At 49.2% G+C, this 18,888-nt stretch overlaps 4 protein-coding genes across 4 annotated transcripts; 2 read left to right on the top strand and 2 right to left on the bottom strand.

Annotated features, from left to right (window-relative positions):
- The first annotated feature begins 22 nt into the window (after positions 1–22).
- On the top strand, positions 23–1,569 carry THITE_2123965 (uncharacterized protein). Its single transcript, XM_003657799.1, has 2 exons — positions 23–927; positions 1,069–1,569. The coding sequence occupies exons 1-2, from the start codon at positions 597–599 to the stop codon at positions 1,323–1,325; spliced, it is 588 nt and encodes a 195-aa protein (XP_003657847.1). The 5' UTR covers positions 23–596; the 3' UTR covers positions 1,326–1,569.
- A 508-nt stretch (positions 1,570–2,077) lies between these two features.
- THITE_2123963 (uncharacterized protein) lies at positions 2,078–2,545 on the top strand. The gene is made up of 2 exons (XM_003657798.1): positions 2,078–2,270; positions 2,339–2,545. Exons 1-2 carry the CDS (start codon positions 2,214–2,216, stop codon positions 2,459–2,461), a joined length of 180 nt encoding a protein of 59 aa, XP_003657846.1. The 5' UTR covers positions 2,078–2,213; the 3' UTR covers positions 2,462–2,545.
- Positions 2,546–3,773: 1,228 nt separating this feature from the next.
- On the bottom strand, positions 3,774–6,475 carry THITE_2123961 (uncharacterized protein). The gene is made up of 2 exons (XM_003657797.1): positions 6,279–6,475; positions 3,774–6,216 (listed from the first exon to the last, which is right to left on the bottom strand). Exons 1-2 carry the CDS (start codon positions 6,343–6,345, stop codon positions 3,866–3,868), a joined length of 2,418 nt encoding a protein of 805 aa, XP_003657845.1. The 5' UTR covers positions 6,346–6,475; the 3' UTR covers positions 3,774–3,865.
- An 8,659-nt stretch (positions 6,476–15,134) lies between these two features.
- On the bottom strand, positions 15,135–18,017 carry THITE_2123958 (acetate--CoA ligase). Its single transcript, XM_003657796.1, has 7 exons — positions 17,827–18,017; positions 17,726–17,749; positions 17,608–17,634; positions 16,298–17,460; positions 15,939–16,199; positions 15,448–15,852; positions 15,135–15,340 (listed from the first exon to the last, which is right to left on the bottom strand). The coding sequence occupies exons 1-7, from the start codon at positions 17,885–17,887 to the stop codon at positions 15,278–15,280; spliced, it is 2,004 nt and encodes a 667-aa protein (XP_003657844.1). The 5' UTR covers positions 17,888–18,017; the 3' UTR covers positions 15,135–15,277.
- Positions 18,018–18,888: the final 871 nt, after the last annotated feature.

Below are 18,888 nucleotides of genomic sequence, written 5' to 3'. Positions count from 1 at the left end.
GAAATTAGTCTTGGCGGGACCTCTTTAACGACGACCCAAGTCAAGTAAGAGAAGCCTGATGCCCCGCCAAGGCTCAGTTGCTGTGCGCCCAGGATGTTCAATGGCGGAACAGAGGTTACATCATTGTTCGCGCAGCCGCCGGCCGCACCTCTGACCACTCACTCACCATGGTGCCAAAACTCTCCAGCCGAGCCAGTTTGTTGAGAGAATGCTTGAAGAAGCCGCCTCCAAAGACTTCCCAAGAGCAACACTTCATCCCGATTCGATTCTTGTGCAAAAGCCGCGCCAGTTCTTTCCGCCCGCGTCCAGCGCAGCCACGGCTTGCTCTTGCAGTCCAAAGCCTCCCTCCTCTCTCTCGGCAAACGTCGGTCCGTCCACTGTGTTCATCGAGCCCCGCGACGACTACGGCGACGACGACTTACCGGTTAGGAACAACAACAATATTGCCGATTTCAACACTCCCATCTTCTAATTTCGCCTCAATAACATCCGCAACTGTTCCTACTACTCCGAGGAAACGAGCCTTCAGCACCACCCCCGGCAGCACCAACACCGATACTACTACTACCCCACCGCTGAGGAAAGAAGAAGAAGAAATGACTTCTTCCTCCGCCGCGGACAACAACAACAACAACAACAACAACAACAACAGCGCGGACCAGGCGTACCTCGCCTTCCTGGACAAGGCCAACGAGGACCCCGCCAAGGGCAGTAGTAGTGTCTCCGCCGCAGCGACGGGATCGGAGAATATGACGCCGAAGGCGGAGGGCAGGGGGTTCAGGACGACGCAGGCCGGCGTGGAGGTGCCGGCGCCGCTGGCGAGGCTGTGTGCGCGCGACGTGTTCTACGTCAGCGATGCGGACGAGCCGTTTGAGCCGGTTGCGATCCGGTGGGAGGATGATGCGGGCCGGGGGTTGCCTGATGAGGGTAGGTCTCTGTCTCTCCCTATCTCATTCTCTATCTCTCTCTCTCTCTCTCTCTCTCTCTTCCGTCTTTCTTGAACGTGGGCTTGAGACTTGGGAGGGTTCCGGTGATGCCTCTGCTAACGTTGGCGATTTAAACACACAGAGGAGTTTGCGCGGCTGATTGAGCACTGGGATCCGGAGAATGCGGAGATCGAGATCCTTGACCCGGTGGACTGGGATCGGCACGGGCTGTATAAGGAGGTGATTGATGCGGTCAGGGAGGCCGGGCAGGGCAATGATGTGCGGGTGTACAGGGTGAACAGGGAGGGCGTCAAGGCGGAGTATTGGGTTGTCACGACGGAGGGGAAGGGGAAGGGGGCGAAGCTGGTCGGGGTGAAGGCGCTGGCTGTGGAGAGTTGATTGAGGCCGGCATTGTATTCACACTATGTGGTACAGGTTGAGCGTAAAAGGGTGCTAGCTTCTCTGATTTTTTGCCTTGGCCTGATTCTTCTCTGGGTCTCTCGGTATCTCGAAGGTCTTTTAAATCTTAATCAGTGGTTCAAATGATATTGGGTGCAAAGATGCAGCATAGCGGTCCCCATTCTCATAACCTCTATTCCGTACTTGCGGTATGCATGTCGTCAGCCCCACCTTTTCCGTTCCCTCCTCCTAACGTCACCTCAAAGCGGCAACTGACAAGACAGCAACGGTTGACCAACACAAAACACAGCCAGCCTGGCTCGAAGTCATCTCTTTTGAAGGTGTGTGCTCGACTCCCACTTATTATTAAGTCGGCTCAGCCCGTTCCGCCCGCAGGCTAGGACGGCGCAAGACCCCCGCTCCAGGCCCTACGACAGACGGATCTTCAAGTGCCTTTTTTGTCATCAGTTAGTTACCATATCCAAGCATGGCGCATAGCGGCCCCTCTGGCTCGTCCCTGGGCATTGGATATTTTGCGCCACCTGCACCAAGACGGCAGTTCAACCAGTCCTTCGTGAGCTCCACATCATCCTCCGCCACGGATGACACTTTCACGCCCGAAATGAGAGACCGGCAGGCACGGGGCAAAGACCCGTACCAGTCCAGCGACGGCTCAGACGGCGAGCTCACTGAACTCGCTGACCGCGAGTCGGGGTCCGCGGCGAAGCTGCTCCTGGGCCATGGCCGGTGAGTAATGGTTTTTCCTCGGCCTCGGCCGCCCACACTTTTCGTAGCTTCTTGTAGTCCCATCGCTGACTCCTTCCTTACCCCTCTCCAACCAGTCCCGAGAAGGAGGACTTCGCTGCGGTCGAGCGTCGCCAAAAGGCCATGGCCTTCTTGGACAACCCGGAGCTGCTTCTGATGCATGCCCAGTCCACAGGATCTGTGAGTGTGATTTCACTCTCCCTGCTAGACGAGTTTCACCAGCAGAGAAATTCTAACAAGCCATCTAGAGCGTCGCGGCCGCACGCCTTTATTTCACAAAGATGCTCTGCGGCTTCGACCAAGAGGAGTCAGCCCACACCGCCACTGCTGCCAGCACCTCTGCCCGCCAGAACCCCCGCCATTCCCGCTGACAGAAGGAGAGGCGGCCCGCTCGATCCCCGACTGGCTAGTGATTAACTAGCCTCTTCGAACAACAAAGTTCTCTCCGACATACAACGGCTACCCGGCACCCCGCCGTACGACTAGGACGATGTCATGGACTAGGCCTAATACCCGCGTCGACGGCATTCACGCTTTGGGAACAAGCTAGATCCGCGCTGTGACCGCAGCCTCCGCCGTTTTGGGAGCCATAGATCGCTGAGCTCTCACCAATCAGCCCAACATTGCCCCAGCCGGGCGTGGGACTTCGTCGCCGGCGAGGATGATGCGGGCAGACTTGGCCAGACACACAACCGCTTTGCTGTATACCCTGCATACGTTTTTTGTTCTCGGTTTCTACCAGACGAGGCTACGTTCCTCGTGCCGCAATGGATTTCCGTCCCTGCTCGCGATCGTCCTCATGGCTCTTGCCCCCCTCGTGGTCCTCTAGAATGGCTCTGTTCTGGGTCTGAACCTTCCCAGCGAGACCGGGAGTCGCCAACGACGCGATACGCCTTGGGCGGCCGCCCATTGCCCCATTGAGCGCTCCAAGCCCGCAGTGAAAAAAAAAAAAGAAAAAAAAAAAAAAAGGGAGGAGGGGGGGGGGGGGGGGGGGGGGAAGGGGACGCTGTCGTTGTTGCTGGCTCGAGACTCTGCTTCCGAGGAGGGGGCGTGGGGGCAAACATTCGTTGGGCCAGGCAGGGGACGGTGGAGAGCCGCAGAAGGGTGTTGGTTGAGAGGGGGAGAGCAGTTGATATCGTCGTGTCGATAACAGTGTCAGGGCGAACATCGAGGGTAGCTTTTAACAAACCTTGCTTGCGAGCATTGCAGGCTGGTACTCAGTCAAACCGATGGCGCCTGACCAACCTCACTCAACAACGGTCATGAGGATGGATGCTCCATTGTCACCGGCCAGCATCATGTATACACACGCCTTTGAGCCTGACATGTGCCTCACAAGAAGCTGCCTCTCCCTCCACTGGAGTCACAGTGAGCGAGTCGTGGAATGCCAGCAAGTAGACTTACGGACATCGGCACTTGGTGTAGAAATTCAGGTTTATTCTGCCGTACCGAAACGGCGAATGACATGAAAAACAGATGCAGCCCGAAACGGGATCCAACTCCATACATTGCTCAACGCTTATATACCGAACCCAGTAATCATCATTCCAGCATTGTACTGTCGTCCAAAACCGCGGTGAATGCGGCTCCATCCCACGCCTGATGGGAGACCGACGACCACCGGCTACCCAAAGAGATACCTAGATAGAACCCCTCCCCCACAAAAACGCCCCAGTTATGCAATGGTGTCATGCCAAAGCAAACAACATAACAGATAGCCATCCATACCAATAACCCAGGCCCGTTCCGTCCGTCCATTGATTCCCATTGCTTCCTCACGCGTACCGGAAACTGGTCGACCGCAGCGGCTCCCACCTCATATCCTGCTGCGTGCCCTCCGGCGGCGGGGGGACAGGCGAATACGACGGACCGGGGCGCATTCCGGGCGGCGTGCCGGAGCCGCGCGCGGCGCGGCGCGCGCCGAAGTAGTCGGCGGCCCACCCGCCGGGCGCGGCAGCGGCGGCGGACGCCTTGGACAGGCCGCGGCGCGAGGCGAGTCCACGGCCACGGCGGCGGCGGAGGCGGCTGACGCAGCTCCAGCAGCAGCAGAGGATGGACAGCAGCAGCAGGCCGCCGACGACGCAGAAGATGGGGATGGAGATCTGCTTGTTGTCGTTGATCCAGTCGAGGATCTGGCGCCACAGGGAGCTGCCCTGGCAGTTGCCGTTGGAGCACTTGCCGCCGCCCTCGCAGGGGGTGCCGTCGAGGAAGTACTGGTTGAGCACGTAGCACTGGTCCGGGCCGAGCTGGGACGAGTGGCACGACAGCATGCAGCCCGAGGAGGAGCACGACGTGGTCGCGTTGGCGCCCATGAAGGTCTGGCACTGCTGGTCGCGCGACGTGCACCGGCCCGAGGCGCAGGCCAGCCCGTCGCCGCTGTTGCCGCACGCCTGGCCGTCCGGCGCGATCTGGTCGGCCGGGCAGCCGGCCGACGTGCCGGTGCAGACCTCCTGCGGGTCGCACGGCCCCGTGCTGGCGCGGCAGACGGTGCCCTGGGCCATGAAGCCGCACTGGGCGGTGCAGCATTCGTCGTTGGTCGGGTCGCACACGCTGCCCTGGGTGTACTTGCACGTCTTGGGGTCGCAGCAGGTGTTGTTGGCGCAGCCGGTCTCGCCGCCGCAGTCGCAGTCCTCGCCGTCCTCGACGATCCCGTTGCCGCACTGCGACGTGAAGGTGGTCAAGGCCCGGTTGCTGGTCAGGCAGCTGCCGTGGTTCGCGCTGCGGCCGAGGAAGCTGCAGATGTTGCCGATGCTGCAGGGCGAGAACTTGGTGATGCCGTTGCCCGTCGAAGGGTTCATGATGAACTGCGAGTTGGCATCGCAGGTGCTGGTGGACAGTGGGCAGCACTCCTGCCGCGTGACGGTGCCGTCGCTGCAGGTTTGGCTGGTGCAGTCGTGGACCGCGCCGAAAATATGGCCCGTCTCGTGGGCAAAGACGAGCCACTCGGACGAGGTCCTGACGACCACGTTCGCCGACGCGCTGGTCTCGTTGTCCCGTGTTTGGGCTCCTTGCTGGCAGACGGCGCCGAGCCATGCGAGGCCGACGGCAGGGCCGGTGTTGCAGGTGGACATGAGAGTCCAGTAGGCATTGGTGTCGGTCCACTGCCCGCGCCACTGTGAGAAGAGGCTGAGACGGTTTTCGATGGCCACGCTGTCACTGCAAGGTTGGTTCCAGGGGGCTGAGGACGGGGGCGTGCTGGGACACTCGGGCTCGCTGATGGTGAGGTTCTGGAGGGCCAGCGAGATGTTGAACGTGCTCTCGTACAGCTGCGAGGCCGCGTTCACGAACTGGAGCACGTTTGACGTCACGTTTTGGTTGCTTCCCAGCGCCTTGGTGTAAGTGCAGTCGGTGGCGATGCCGACCAGAGCGACCTTCCTCGTGTTCGGGCAGCCCGCCGTTGAGCCGATCGAGTTTGCCAAGTTGACGCCCGCCCCGTTGCTGCCGGACGTCGAATCAATCTGGCGTCCAAAGATGACCCTTGGACTGACCTGCCCGGAAGCCGTGTCCGCGACCGCCTCGTCCAGGCTTCGGTAGACGATATTGTTTTCGTCTCTGTTGTAGAGCAAGTTGTCTGAGCCACATGTTGCCGCGCCGGCCAAGTCGCGCTTCAGCTCGTCCCGGTCCGAAGGTCGGATGTCGGTATCACGCCAGACAACCATGTAGTCGTCTTCGGCCTCGTCAAGCTCCGGGTCCCCGGTGACGGCGGTCTGACGGTAGGCCGTCTTCGTCTGAACGTGGTGATGGTTCCCGTCGATGGTGAAGACGCCGTCGAAGATGGGTCTGTCGCCATCGCGGTGAACATTGATTCGAGCCCAGCCGACATGCTTCCATTCCGACCCCTCTTCGCGCTGGACGAAGCTCTCGCCCTTGAAGACACGGTGCTCTTGCCTATTGACAGGTTCAACCTTGTGTACGGTACCATCGGCGCGGAGATATTGTATTGTGGCGTCCTCGCTGATGAGGTCGTGGTTCGGTTCCAGCGACAGACGGACCCTCTGTTGGGTGTCGGAGAGGACAAATGAGACGTCGAAGGACGAAAGAGCATGTACTCGGTGTGAGGGCGTCTTGATGACAGCATCTTCAATGCGAGCAATGGCCGATAGCGGGTTCCGCTTCACGGAGTGTGCTGCAGCCCTTGTGTAAGTCGAGGAACGTCGCGGGTGAACACGACCTCTTCGGCATGCTCACCTATCGCATCCTGGATGAAAAATCCGGCAGCTGTGAGGACGGCCGCAAAGGCCGTGCTGAAGATCATAGTTCCCGAGGCTCGAGAGCTGCTACCGCATCCCTTTGTCGAACGAGATGGGACAAGAGGCGGTCGCGTAGAGCGTCTTGTCGGTCGAGTCGGTCAAATCGGTCAAATCGGGCCGGGGCCAGGTAGGTAGGGCCGGGATCGAGGACAGCGCGAACCGAGCGAACTGTGATGGCCAGAAACGCAGCCTTGTGAATGAACTAATTATACCATCACAATTACTTGCTAGTTTTGCTGAACTGTCCGGAACTGAAGCATCCGAAATGCGCGCTTTTCTTGCTCTACGCAGTAGAGATGAGACGAAGAAAAGGAACGTGGCAGTGCCCCGAGTTTGGTCAGTTGGGTGTAGCGGTTCGTCCGTCGACTCGCTGCCGACGGAGGTCCCAGGGCAGAGAATGGTTCTTGGCAGCAAGCCACAGCAGCTGTTGGCACCGTGCGAGCCGCTTTGGCAAAAAGGGCCCTGCAGGAACGCAGGCGCGTCTGAAATCCTGCGGGGCGCAGGCAGTGCCACTCAGTCGGGCGATTCTGTGCTGTTGGTCTCAACTCCAGCGGGAATGGGTGCGAGGCAGCTAAAGTTTTAATTAGGTGCCTGACCGAGGTAGATACAGGACGATGAATGAGCTTGGTTTCCATCAACACTGCCTGGCCTACCTTTTCCGCAAATGCATATTTTCATCGCAACCAGGCTCAATCAACCTCAACATAGGGGATATTTCACCAGATTATTCCAGCTTGTTTCCCGAGTGCCCAGTCGTGCCGAGCCGCCTGTTGAGGTTTCAGAACGGCATCCATCAAACAGCCCAGCCCTCGTCGCGGCTGTTGTTGGTGCACCCGCTGTTGCCAAGGGGCCTGAACCTTGCCATGCTGACCGGAGAGAAGCTTACACAGTACGGATTATGTACTCCGTACCTAGTGCACGGAGTGTTGGAGGGAGCAAACCCGCCCTAGGGCGGCTGCCTAATCACAGGACGGCTTTCCGAACATAAGGTTGTGGACCTGACACGAGAACCCGCGAGGGAGCTCGGACTTGGGACGATGAGCCTTAGCTACAGTGGCTCAGAGCTCGGACTCTTCGTAAACCTAAACCACCTCGCAAATTTGGTGCAACCAGACCCTGGCCACCTACCTACCCCGCCCCCGCCCAAAAGTTTTCTCTAGCCGCTATAGAAAACAAATCCCTTCTACCTACTAGCCACCTAGGCCCATTTTCTTCCTAAGTTGCCAAGCCCTCTAGCCAATAGACTAATTTAGCTATATAGTTCCTAGCTTTAATTACATTTAATCGAGTTTAATTATAAATATCTAGTATTAATTCCCTACTATTAGAAGTTTCTAAATATAGGTTACTAATAGTTTTTATAGTCGCCTTTAGTCGCCTTTAAGTCATTGTCGATTAGAATCTTTAACCTCGATTAGTAGTTACTATAGCGTCTTCCCCTAGCGACGATAGCCTTTAGATATAGACCTCTAAGTAGATACTAGAGGAGCGTTAGTCGGCCTTAGCACTTTAAGATCTTATAATAGTGACTATAAAGTAGTTTAAAGAGTCTAAATATAGCAATATTTAAAAGCTATTCGCTTAGAAGCTAGTTAGTTATCCTTAATTATTTTTAATTATATAAAAATGTTTTCTAATTATTTTATAGACTGTCTAATAGCCTTTAAAGTTAAAGATAGTCTAGATAAAGGGCGAAAAGAAACTAGCGACCTTCGACCTTAATAGACAAATTTATACTATAGCGATAGCGCTATTTCTTTTTAATAAAGGTAGAAAATAGAATATAGACTATAAAAATTATAGTAACCTCTATTCCTATAGCCTCTATAAAATATACTACTAGCTAGCCAATAGATATAGCGAAGGAGTATATACTAACTATTACTACTCTAGCCTAAATACTTAGTACTTACTATATCTAGGTATATTTTAATTTTATTCCTTAGTATCAATATAATATTAATAGGAGTAGATAAAGAATATAAAGAGTTTATCTAAAGGGGTAAGAAGGAGCTTAGAGACTTTAAAGGTTTTATATCTAAGTACCTATAGAAGTCGACGATAGAGGAGTTTAAGACTTTTAAGAAATAGATTAAGGACGTAGAAGAACTCTAAGCTAAGAGGGGGAGCCCTAAGAAATAGGCGCGTCAGTAAATAATAATAGATAAGAAAATGTAAAGGGATATAGTTATAGGGTCTAAGCGATAGATAGAGGGGATTAGGTCTTAAGGAGAGGGATTAAATATAGGGTATAGACATTAACAAAGGATATAGACAATATATAATAGATAAGAGATTATATAATAAAGCTATATTTTATAAAGTTAATAAAGTTAAAATAGCTTTACTTAAAAACCTTTATTTAGGACTATATCTAACCTTTAATAGAAAAAGCAATATACCTATTACTTAGGATAATAGAAGATAATTATCTTTAACATCTTTAGTATTAAAAATAAATATAAAAAGTAGCTAAAATCCCTTCTATTTATTTATCCTTTCTTTAAAGTTAATTAAATCATTTAAACTTAAATTCAATTGTATATAATTAAATACTATTACTTATTAACAATGTTATATAACAACTTTTAGAAATACTACTTCTACTCTACGTTAGGTCGTTCCTATAATAACATTTATACAAAGTATTTAACTTGTTTTTTATATCTCTTCTACTGATCTCAGATTATTCTTATTATAATTGAGAATTCTTTAGAGAAGCCTAAATATAGCTAAACCCTATAGGTGCTCCTAGTCGCCTATACCTACTGTTCTACCCCTTTGTTTAGCTCCTCTTTACTTTCTAAAATAAGCCTAAGCTTAATAAGTTTAACAACCTCTTAGAGTATATTAAGTATAGTAAGCCTAAGCTCTATTTATTAAATAGTAGAGTTTAACTATATTAAAAGTATCGCTAAAGACGGCTATAGTATATAGCAAAATTTTATCGCTAATATTACTTTTAAACTCTAGGTAAAAGAGTATACTACTTCGATAGTTGTAGGCTATATATATTAACAATAGACTAAAGTCACGTTGCTTAGCAAATATAGGTTGTAGCCCTACTCGCTTTTAAAACGCTAGGTTAATTACTATAAGCTTATCGAAGGGCTTTTTAAACTGGCCTATATTACCAAAGTCTATAAGCTATTAGACTTCTACTTTATTAGTCAAGTTGCTCTAAAGGTATAAGTTCCAATTACTAAGCTCTCTAGTCTAAAACCTAATAAGCTAGTAACTTTATAGAAGCTCTAAGCTATAATAGCTAATAAATCGAAGTTTAGTCCTAATAAGGTAATATACCTCAACTTATTAATAAGTTAGAAGCTAGTAGCTATAAATAAGGAGGATATTCCTCTATCTAAAGCTAAATAAGCTTAATTATATTCGAAAAAGGTTTTTTAGCTAAAGTCGAAGGAGAGCTCTATTAAGCCCTAAATAGAGTTAGAAGATAAAGGAGAACGCTTCAGTTCTAACTTCGATAACGACCTATTTATTAAGTTAAAGGCGAATTATACTAAGTTAGAGTAGAGTATTAAGTCTAAGCCTAACGCTATTAAATTAGAGCTAAGTATTATTAAGTTAGAGCTAGGTATTAAGTTAGAGTGTAATATCGTTAAGTTAGAGCTAGATATCGTTAAGTTAGAGCTAGATATTATAACCTAGACGAAGGTAAAGAAGGAGGTAGCGACTAAAGTTGTATATAGCTCGAAGCGAAGGGCCTATTCTAAAGCTATATAAAACTAAAAGGGTTATATAAAGAAGTACTAGGAGGTAGCTTATCTTAACTCTAATTTAGGCCCTAAGACTAAATATATATTAGAGGAGCTAGCTAAGTTTAAAGATAAGGGTGTATAGCTACCTATAAATAGTATTTCTTCTTATAATATAAAGCGTTTAAATTAGCTAGTAAAAGCGATAGATATTATTGAAAATACTCCTCTTAGTAAGCCTTTTAATTTAACTAATGTCGACTAACGATATTGTATTAGCTATTAAAGGCCTTTATTCTATATTCTTTGCCCTATCTTATTTAGGTTTATCCTCTTCCTCTTTAGTTTTATCGTTATTATCCTATCCTTTACTACTTCCTTTAGCGAGATTTAAACCCTATTATAATTTATTAATTACTATAGCTAAAGGATTGTCCTCCCTACTTTAAAACTTATTTAGAAAAATACTTTGATATTTAAGATTAAGCTTAAACTATATCTATTTACTAATAGGCTTTGTAAATAAGTGCAACTAAGGTTGGTGCCTCTAAGACTTATAAAGTGTAAAGCGATTCTAGAGGTATATATACTCGTTAAAGTAGGGCGAGTCTAGCTAGTTACCAACCAATTCGTTGAATATTATTATAAATAAATCGTAAAGGGTTAGTATATCGTTAAAGAGATATTGGTCGACCTTAATATTATTAATCTTTATAAGCTTATTAAGGAATTCCTAGTAGTTATATAACAGTAGTAGACGATAGTCGACTACCTCTACCCTTAGCTATATATAGGTAAATATCTTCTAAGGGGTTCTAATATAAATATACCACTAGTTCTTCTATTTATAAATAATATAGTTATTTTAATAATTAATAAAGTTAGTAACTTTAAACTAGATAATAGGTATATAGATATAAAGTAGAGCAATATAATTAGGTAAACGGTCGCTATTCTAACTATCTTTATAGTAAAGCCTTCTAAAGAGATCCTAATAATAGATTAGCTTAGGTAACTAAATATAATTAGACTTAATTATATATAATTAAGTTTAAACTATAGTAACTTATTTACTAGAAACCTAAACAACCTTTATAAAGCTAGTTCCACTATAATTTAATCTACTAGTTCTTAGTACTCTTTCTAAAGGTATAGTAATCTTTAAATAAGAAGGGTCGTTTAAAAAGTTAAGAGATATCTACCTCTCCTAGAAGAATAAGGAAATCTACTTTACCTCTTCCCTTAGGTATATACTATCTAATACCTCTATCTTTATTCCTCTTTAGTTTAAGTCGACAATAGTCCTTTATACTTAAAGAAAGCTAAATATAAGTAGCTACTATTATTAAAGTCTTAACTCCTTAGTCTAACTAAATTATTATTAGAAGAAAATTAAACTCCTTAACAACCTTGAGATATTAAAGGAAAATAGAGCGTTTAATAAAGGTAAAAATCCTAATATAGTACTATAGAATAAACTATAAATAGACGTTGATCCCTATATAGATTTTAATACTATAGTCTACTAATTTGCAATAGCTATCGACACTTTAGATATAGTTTAGACTAGATAAGGTAAATCCCCTTCGATATATCTATATTCTTTATACTTGTTCAAGGATATAATTAGAATAGAGGTTCTAAGATAGAAAGGAAAGGGTTCTTTATAAAATATAGATCTTTATATTCTAATAGACAAACTTCTATAGACTATAACGACTAAGCTAAAGGATTAAAATAGATATACTTAGACTTTACTAAATCTATTTAAAGACCTTAGATTCCTAAAGAGCAAGCTAATCCTTAGTTTAATACTAGAAAATCCTAAGTGCTTTATAAAGTTTGATTAAACTCTCTTTTAATACTATAAAACTAAGAGATCGACAATACTAAAGGATCTTCTTATTAGAGGAGCTAATAGTAAAGAACTTATCTTTAATAGTTTCTTAAAGGGCATTAGAATCCCTTGTACATTGTTGGCGAGTAGTAATACCCTAATATTTTAAATAGGAGTAGAACGAGGTTGGACTAGCTTAAACCCTATATTTAGAGTAAAGATTTAAAAGAATCTAGGTATAGGTAAGTTTAGCTTGATATTGCTTAAGGATAAAAGCCTTATAGAGATTAAGGTCAAGGCGAGGATAGCCTATTATATTAGTAAAATAGATAGGGAAGTAGAGGAAGAAGAGTATAAAGAAAAAGATATTTGTATTAGAAGGGAAGAATGTATATAGGGTTTAAGATTTATATTTTAAAGTAGTATAGGGTTAAAAATACTATTAAATAAATATAACTCCGCTTTATCCTCCTTTTAGTAAACTTAATTATATATAATTAGCCTTAATTATATTTAATTAATATATATCTTAGGTCTATATAGGTATAAGTATATATTGCCTAAGTATTCTCGGTATATACTTATTATTAGGGGGTTTTACTAGTTATTGTATAGTAGGGGTAGGCGTTGTAGAGTGTCGCTAGGTGCTATATAGTAGGGGTAGGCGTCGCGAGGTATCGCTAGGTACTACGTGGTAGAGGTAGGCGTTGCTAGGTATCGCTAGGTGCTATATAGTAGAGGTAGGTATTGTAGGGTATCGCTAGGTGCTACGTAGTAGAGGTAGGCGTTGTAAGGTAGGGAGGGTGCTTATAGGGTAGGGAGGGTGCTCGCTAGGTAGGGAGGGTGCTCGTTAGCTAGGGAGGGTAATTGTAGAGTAGAGAGGGTAATCGTAGAGTAGGGAGGGTGATTATAGGGTAGGGAGGGTGCTCGTTAGGTAGGGAGGGTGATCACTAGGTAGGGAGAGTGATCGCTAGGTAGAGACAGTTATTATAGAGGGTCGATAGTTATTAGAGGGTAAAGATAGTTATTATAGGTTATTAATAGTTATTGTTGATATCTAAGATATATTATATTAGCATTGAGATAACCCTTTACCAATTATATATCTATTACTCTAATCTATTATCTCTATTCTAAATCTAAGCCTCTATCCCTATACCTAATATATCTGTCCCTAGAGGATCGATTCTAGCTCTTTGTCTATAGCATTATCCTCTAGCTTATTATCATTGTTTATCGATACTATTATTTAGCTCGATATAACCTCTATTGTATACGCTTTAATAGTCTTCTTTAAAATCTTCTTCTATATTTTATATTAGATTAACGTCGCTATTATAGCTATAGTAAATATAAATAGCTAGGAATTACTAGTCTTTTTATACTCCTATTACTCTTTAAGCTCCTTTACTTCTATTGTCTAGTCAATATTGCTCTAGAGCTATAAAATATAAAGGAAATCTACTTTAGATAAATAAGTATTTAGAGCTATAGTTAGAATAGAAGTAGTTAGTATATAAGTTCTTACTATACTTAATAGATAGTAGATAATAGATATAAGTAGATTATAGGCTCTAATCTTTACTATATTACTAGTAGTTAATAGTTAGATTACAATAATTAAGAAAAATAAATATCGCTATTATAAAGGTATACTTAGGTCGATATAAGTCCTACTTATATTTAACTTATTCTTTACCTTTAAAGTATTTCCTAACAATAAAAAGATATTTAACCTCTTAGAAATAAATTAGAAAATAGTTCTATAAAATCGCTAATAATTTAAGATTCTCTATTTAATACTTCTCTAATAGCGTCTAAACATTGTTCTATTTAGACTAACGTAGCTTATTTACAATCTATATTATAAGCTCTAGGGCTATCTTATAGTTCTTACGCTTAGTCTACGTTAAGGTAAAGGGTATACCGGAAAATATAAAGTTGCTAAGCTAAGGCGCTATAGTAATAGTTGATCAAGGTTAAATATTCTAATAGATAGTGACTTAAAGGCGATAAAGGGAGACAATAAGCAACTATAAAAACTATTAGCAACCTACGCTTAGAATATTCTAATAGTAGAGAATTAATATTAGATATTTACGATTAAACTCGATTAAGCGCAATTGAGGTTGCGAAGCATATAGCTAAATCGATCTATCGGCTCAAGGGCTTAGCAACGTAGGAAGAAAATAGGGCAAGATGGCTAGTGGGTAGAGGGAATTTGTTTTCTATGCTGGCCAGAGAAAATTTTAGGGCGGTGGTAGGGCAGGTGGGTGGCTAGGGCCCGATTGCAGCGAATTTACGAGGTGGTTTGGGTTTACGAAGAGTCCGAGCTCTAAGCCACCGTACTTAGCCCCATCGCTATGGCACCTTAACGTTTTCGGTGTAAGAGAAACCCCTTGTGAGAGCGTGATCGTAATTTTGGGTTTGCCGTCCAATACTCGCATTTGCACCACTACTTACGCAGTAGGGTTGCGGTGTGACAGATGCAAGGAAAAGGGGATACAGGTGGTGTACGGAAAGCAACTGAGTCCAACCATCTGACCGTCTTTCTCTGCAACCCAGACACTTCCCGTCTGTCCGGTACCCTGCTGTGTACGCAGGAGTCTGGATACTGTGAAACTTCTCATGAGCTGCAGCCTTGCCTGATTCCTTCCCACAGCAACGGACGGCTCAAGCACAGCGCCCTCTCTGACAATTGCTCAGGTGAGATGATTTTCATGTCGAGGTAGCGCCTCGCCTGCAGGCTTCCCAAGGTCTTTGGTGCCCTGTCTCAACCCGCAAGGAAGAAGACTCACGACTGGGGACTACCTCAGTGACTTATCATTGAGAGTCCATCGTCGATTCAACTAGAAGCATGCCGAGTGAGCAAGAGCGCTTCCTCGGCAATGTGACGAGAACAGGATACTTTTGGGCCCCCAACTTATCAAGACAAGCCTGGAGTCTGCACCCTGTTGATCCGGCAAGCCAAACATCACACCGCCACACCTCACCGGCAGCAGCAGAGCACTCCTGGATTTTGAGCCCGGCACCTTCCGACTCCTCCACAACCGAAGCCAAACACAACGCCATGTATGAAGGCTGAACGAACGCTGAAGTCATTCACAGGATCAATTCAAGACTTGCACGAGCCAGACACTGACACCCAACGATACTTAACTAACGTCATGCCAAGTACCTATAGTTAGAGTCCTCATTGACTGGCTCACTGGCTCCTCGGAAGGATCCGACGAGACAATGGCTCGAGGACCCCGATGAGCGCGCGCATCAAGAGCAAGGCATAACAACAGAGACGGTGGTATAAAACCAAGGTAAGTAATACAGCCGGCTCCTCGACAAAGCCCAACCCCAACCACCAGAAAAAGGAGGAGAAGCAGCCCCTGTGGCTTATTTCTTCTTGGCATCGTGGACAACGACAATGATTTTCTCGACGACAGTCGGATCCGAAAGCTAGCGGCGCACACGCACGCACACACGCAGTCAAGTCAGCCACAGCCGATCGAAAAGCCAATCCTAACCACAACAAACGGAAAAAGCAGGAACAACAACAAACATACCGTGGTGATATCACCCAGCTGATCCTCCTCACCGGCGAGGATCTTCCTGAGGATGCGGCGCATGATCTTGCCGCTGCGGGTCTTGGGCAGGTCGGGCACGATGTAGACAGCCTTGGGGGCGGCGAAGGGCCCGATGCTGCGGCGGACCTGCAGGATGAACTCCTTGCGGAGCGCGTCCGACGGCTCGTTGCCGTCCTTGACGGCGACGAAGGCGTTGACGGCCTGGCCCGTGAGCTCGTCCGCCACGCCGACCACGGCGGCCTCGGCCACGGCCGGGTGCTCGATCAGCGCCGCCTCGATCTCGGCCGTCGACAGCCGGTGCCCGCTGACGTTCACCACGTCGTCGACGCGCCCGCGGATCCAGTAGAAGCCCTCGTGGTCCCGGCCGGCTCCGTCACCGGTGAACTGCAAGGGGGAGGAGGGGTCGCGGTTAGTGAGCTGGAAAGTTCATTCACACCTCCTCGCCAGACTTTCCGACCAGCAACACTTACGTAGTACCCCTTGTAGACGTTGAGGTATGTGTCCCTGTACCGCTTGTGCGCGCCCCAGACGGTGCGGGCCATGCTCGGCCACGGCTGCTTGAAGGCCAAGACGCCCTCGACATCGTTGCCGGGGATCTCCTCGCCCGAAACCGGGTCGATGATGGCGGGCTCGATGCCGAAGAACGGCAGCGACGCGGAACCGGGCTTCGTGGGCGTCACGCCGGCAAGAGGGGTGATGACGTGGGAGCCGGTCTCGGTTTGCCAGTACGTCTGCACAAAAAGTGGAAAAGGGTCGGGTCAGAAAAACGCAAGTTGGTCTAAAGGGGGGCCGCCAACAGCCAAAAACAAGGGAGCAACAAAAAACTTACGTCGACAACATGGGCTTCCTCCTTGCCGACGACTTCGAAGTACCACTTCCAGACCTCGGCGGCGATGGGCTCGCCGACGGACCCCAGCACTCGGAGGTGCTTCATCTCGTTGCGCACGAACTGGTCGCCGGCGCGCTTGAGCAGCCGCAGGGCGGTCGGGGCGACGTAGAACTGGGTGACCTTGTGCTTCTCGATGATGTCCCAGTAGCGGGAGAAGTTGGGATACGCCGGGGTGCCCTCGAAGACGACGGTCGACACGCCGAGCAGCAGCGGCGCATACACGACGTAGGTGTGGCCCGTGATCCAGCCGACGTCGCCGCCGCAGAAGTAGCGGTCGCCCTCGTGGATGTCGAAGACGTACTTGGCCGTGGCGGCGGCGCCGACGAGGTAGCCGCCGGTCGTGTGCATCATGCCCTTGGGCTTGCCGGTCGAGCCGGACGTGTACAGGAGGAAGAGCGGGTCTTCGGCGCTCATGGGCTCCGGCGCGATGTAGGCGGGCCACTTCTCAACCTCCTCGTGCCACCAGTAGTCGCGGCCCTGGGTCATGGGGATGTCGGCGCCGGTGCGCTTGAAGACGAGCACGTGCTTGACATCGGGGGCCTTCTTGAGCGCCTCGTCCACGATCTTCTTGGTGCCGATGAGCTTCCCGCCGCGCTTGCCCTCGTCCGACGTAATGACGACCCGGGAGTGGGCATCGATGACGCGGTCGCGCAGAGAGTCGGCCGAGAAGCCGGCGAAGACCACCGAGTGGATGGCGCCGATGCGGGCGCACGCGAGGATGGCCACGAGCGCCTCGGGGATCATGGGCAGGTAGATGGCCACGGTGTCGCCCTTGCGCACGCCCATGTCCTTGAGGACGTGGGCGACCCTCGAGACCTCGCGCAGGAGCTCGCCGTAGGTCACGGTGCGGCCGTCCGTCGGCTCGTCGGCCTCGTAGATGATGGCGACGCGGTCGGGGTCCTTGAAGGCATGACGGTCGACGCAGTTGTACGACGCGTTGAGCTCGCCCTCGAGGAACCAGGCAACGTTACCCTCCGCCAGAGACCCATGCTGCACTGTCTGGAAGTCCTTGCTCCAGGTCAGGAGCTCGCGGGCCAGCCTCCCCCAGAACTTTTTCGGTTCTGTGATGGACTCCTTGTAGAGCTGCTGGTACTCCTCGAGACCTGCAGTAATCGGCCGTTGTCAGCGCGCGTTGTCGGGCGGCGGGAATGCTACCCGCCTGCCGGTTCGCGGAGGGCTGGTGGGTCGCAGGGAAGTTCCAAAGGGGAGGGGAGGGGGGGGGGTGGGGGGGGTGGGGGGAAGAAGCGTACCGCTCAAGTGAGGCTTGCTCGGGTGCTCTGTCGCATCCGGATTAGCCTGTCATCCTTCCCTTCGTCCAGGTGCCCCGCAGAGCTGCTAGATTGGATCTAGCTTTGGCATGTGACATACTTGCGAGCATCTTCTGCGGCGGGTCTGGGGGAAAGGGCAGCGTCACGTTAGCATGCTGATCTCCAGAGTCCGTCTCGCTACCGGAACGGGTGTTCGCTTACGGTACGTGTCGACTTCGTGAGCCTCGGCCACCACAGGGGCCTTGGCAGCTTGTTCGGCCATGGTGACGGGCAGCGAAAGCGCGGGGTCGACAGGAGAGCGGGGACGCGGGGTCGTGATTTTGCGATTTTTCGAAGACGGAGGCGGGGTTAGGTGGGTGACTCTCTCCGACTGTGAGTTCGCAAGCGGCGCAAACAATGACCGAGCACGAAGCACGGAGACAGACAGAGGGCGGCAGGAGGGTGGTTAGGTAGAAAGAAATGTTCAGTCAAGCACGCGGCAAAAGAGGGCGGCGAGGGGGAAGGGGCCGGCTTTTGTATTAGCTACAACGACGGAGTACGGATAGGGGGTGACCAAACAGAAACACAGCGAGTCCACCAGGTTACCAGGATGGACGGACAGGCCTGCATGGGTCCGCGGTTCGGGGTCCAGCACCTGGACACCCCTTGCCCCTTCTTGTATTGCGGCCGTAGCGCTAAGGTACTCCATATCTCACCCCCCAAGATGCGCGAGTAGTGAACTGTCCAGGCAAGCTCCAGCCGGGACGGTGGGGTAGTTCGGGTGGGTTTCCCTCCGTCCGATGAGCCCCCTCCAATCCCCATGTCGCCATTGTTGGGCCCGTGTAGCCGGAAAGGGCGATGTCACTTACCAAACAGTTGCGCGAATAACCTGGAACTTAGAGCGGGCGCGCAGACTCTTCTTCCTGAGAAGCGACTTGGGACCGGCAGAGCACAGAAACAGGTTCGAAACCCTCGGGGTTGCACGGTTGGCAAGCCGCCATTTGCCACGCCGATCGACGAGGGGACGCCAGTCACTTTGGTACCCTCCGGTGTAAGAAAGACCGCCGAGTGGTTGGTGCCTCTCGGAAATGGAGAGCAATCCAACCCAGCCTGTCTGTCACGTTGGTGGGGATAATCATCGGGGGTCAAGAACATAGGGTTACACTGGATATGCATGTGCGTAGTCCGTTTTCTTGCCCTGTACTCCTGCGGTATGAGTGTCGCGAAGTTGCATCGGCGACCCTCCCGCTTCAAGTAACCTTGGTGTACGTTGCGCTGATACCC

Source organism: Thermothielavioides terrestris, chromosome 6 (assembly GCF_000226115.1).
Source record: "Thermothielavioides terrestris NRRL 8126 chromosome 6, complete sequence".
Classification (NCBI taxonomy): Eukaryota; Fungi; Ascomycota; class Sordariomycetes; order Sordariales; family Chaetomiaceae; genus Thermothielavioides; species Thermothielavioides terrestris.
The sequence above is the reverse complement of the archived record's forward strand: the minus strand, read 5'-3'. Positions and strand labels throughout refer to the sequence as shown.

Excerpts from the sequence above, each read along its gene's own strand:
- THITE_2123961 (XM_003657797.1), bottom strand. The coding sequence starts at position 6,345 with ATGATCTTCAGCACGGCCTTTGCGGCCGTCCTCACAGCTGCCGGATTT. Across the intron at positions 6,217-6,278 it reads TTTCATCCAGGATGCGATAG|CACACTCCGTGAAGCGGAAC; the intron begins GTGAGCATGCCG and ends CAAGGGCTGCAG.
- THITE_2123963 (XM_003657798.1), top strand. The coding sequence starts at position 2,214 with ATGGCCTTCTTGGACAACCCGGAGCTGCTTCTGATGCATGCCCAGTCC. Across the intron at positions 2,271-2,338 it reads ATGCCCAGTCCACAGGATCT|AGCGTCGCGGCCGCACGCCT; the intron begins GTGAGTGTGATT and ends CAAGCCATCTAG.
- THITE_2123965 (XM_003657799.1), top strand. The coding sequence starts at position 597 with ATGACTTCTTCCTCCGCCGCGGACAACAACAACAACAACAACAACAAC. Across the intron at positions 928-1,068 it reads CCGGGGGTTGCCTGATGAGG|AGGAGTTTGCGCGGCTGATT; the intron begins GTAGGTCTCTGT and ends TTAAACACACAG.
- THITE_2123958 (XM_003657796.1), bottom strand. The coding sequence starts at position 17,887 with ATGGCCGAACAAGCTGCCAAGGCCCCTGTGGTGGCCGAGGCTCACGAA. Across the intron at positions 17,750-17,826 it reads TCACGAAGTCGACACGTACC|ACCCGCCGCAGAAGATGCTC; the intron begins GTAAGCGAACAC and ends CCTTTCCCCCAG. Across the intron at positions 17,461-17,607 it reads GAGCAAGCCTCACTTGAGCG|GTCTCGAGGAGTACCAGCAG; the intron begins GTACGCTTCTTC and ends CGATTACTGCAG.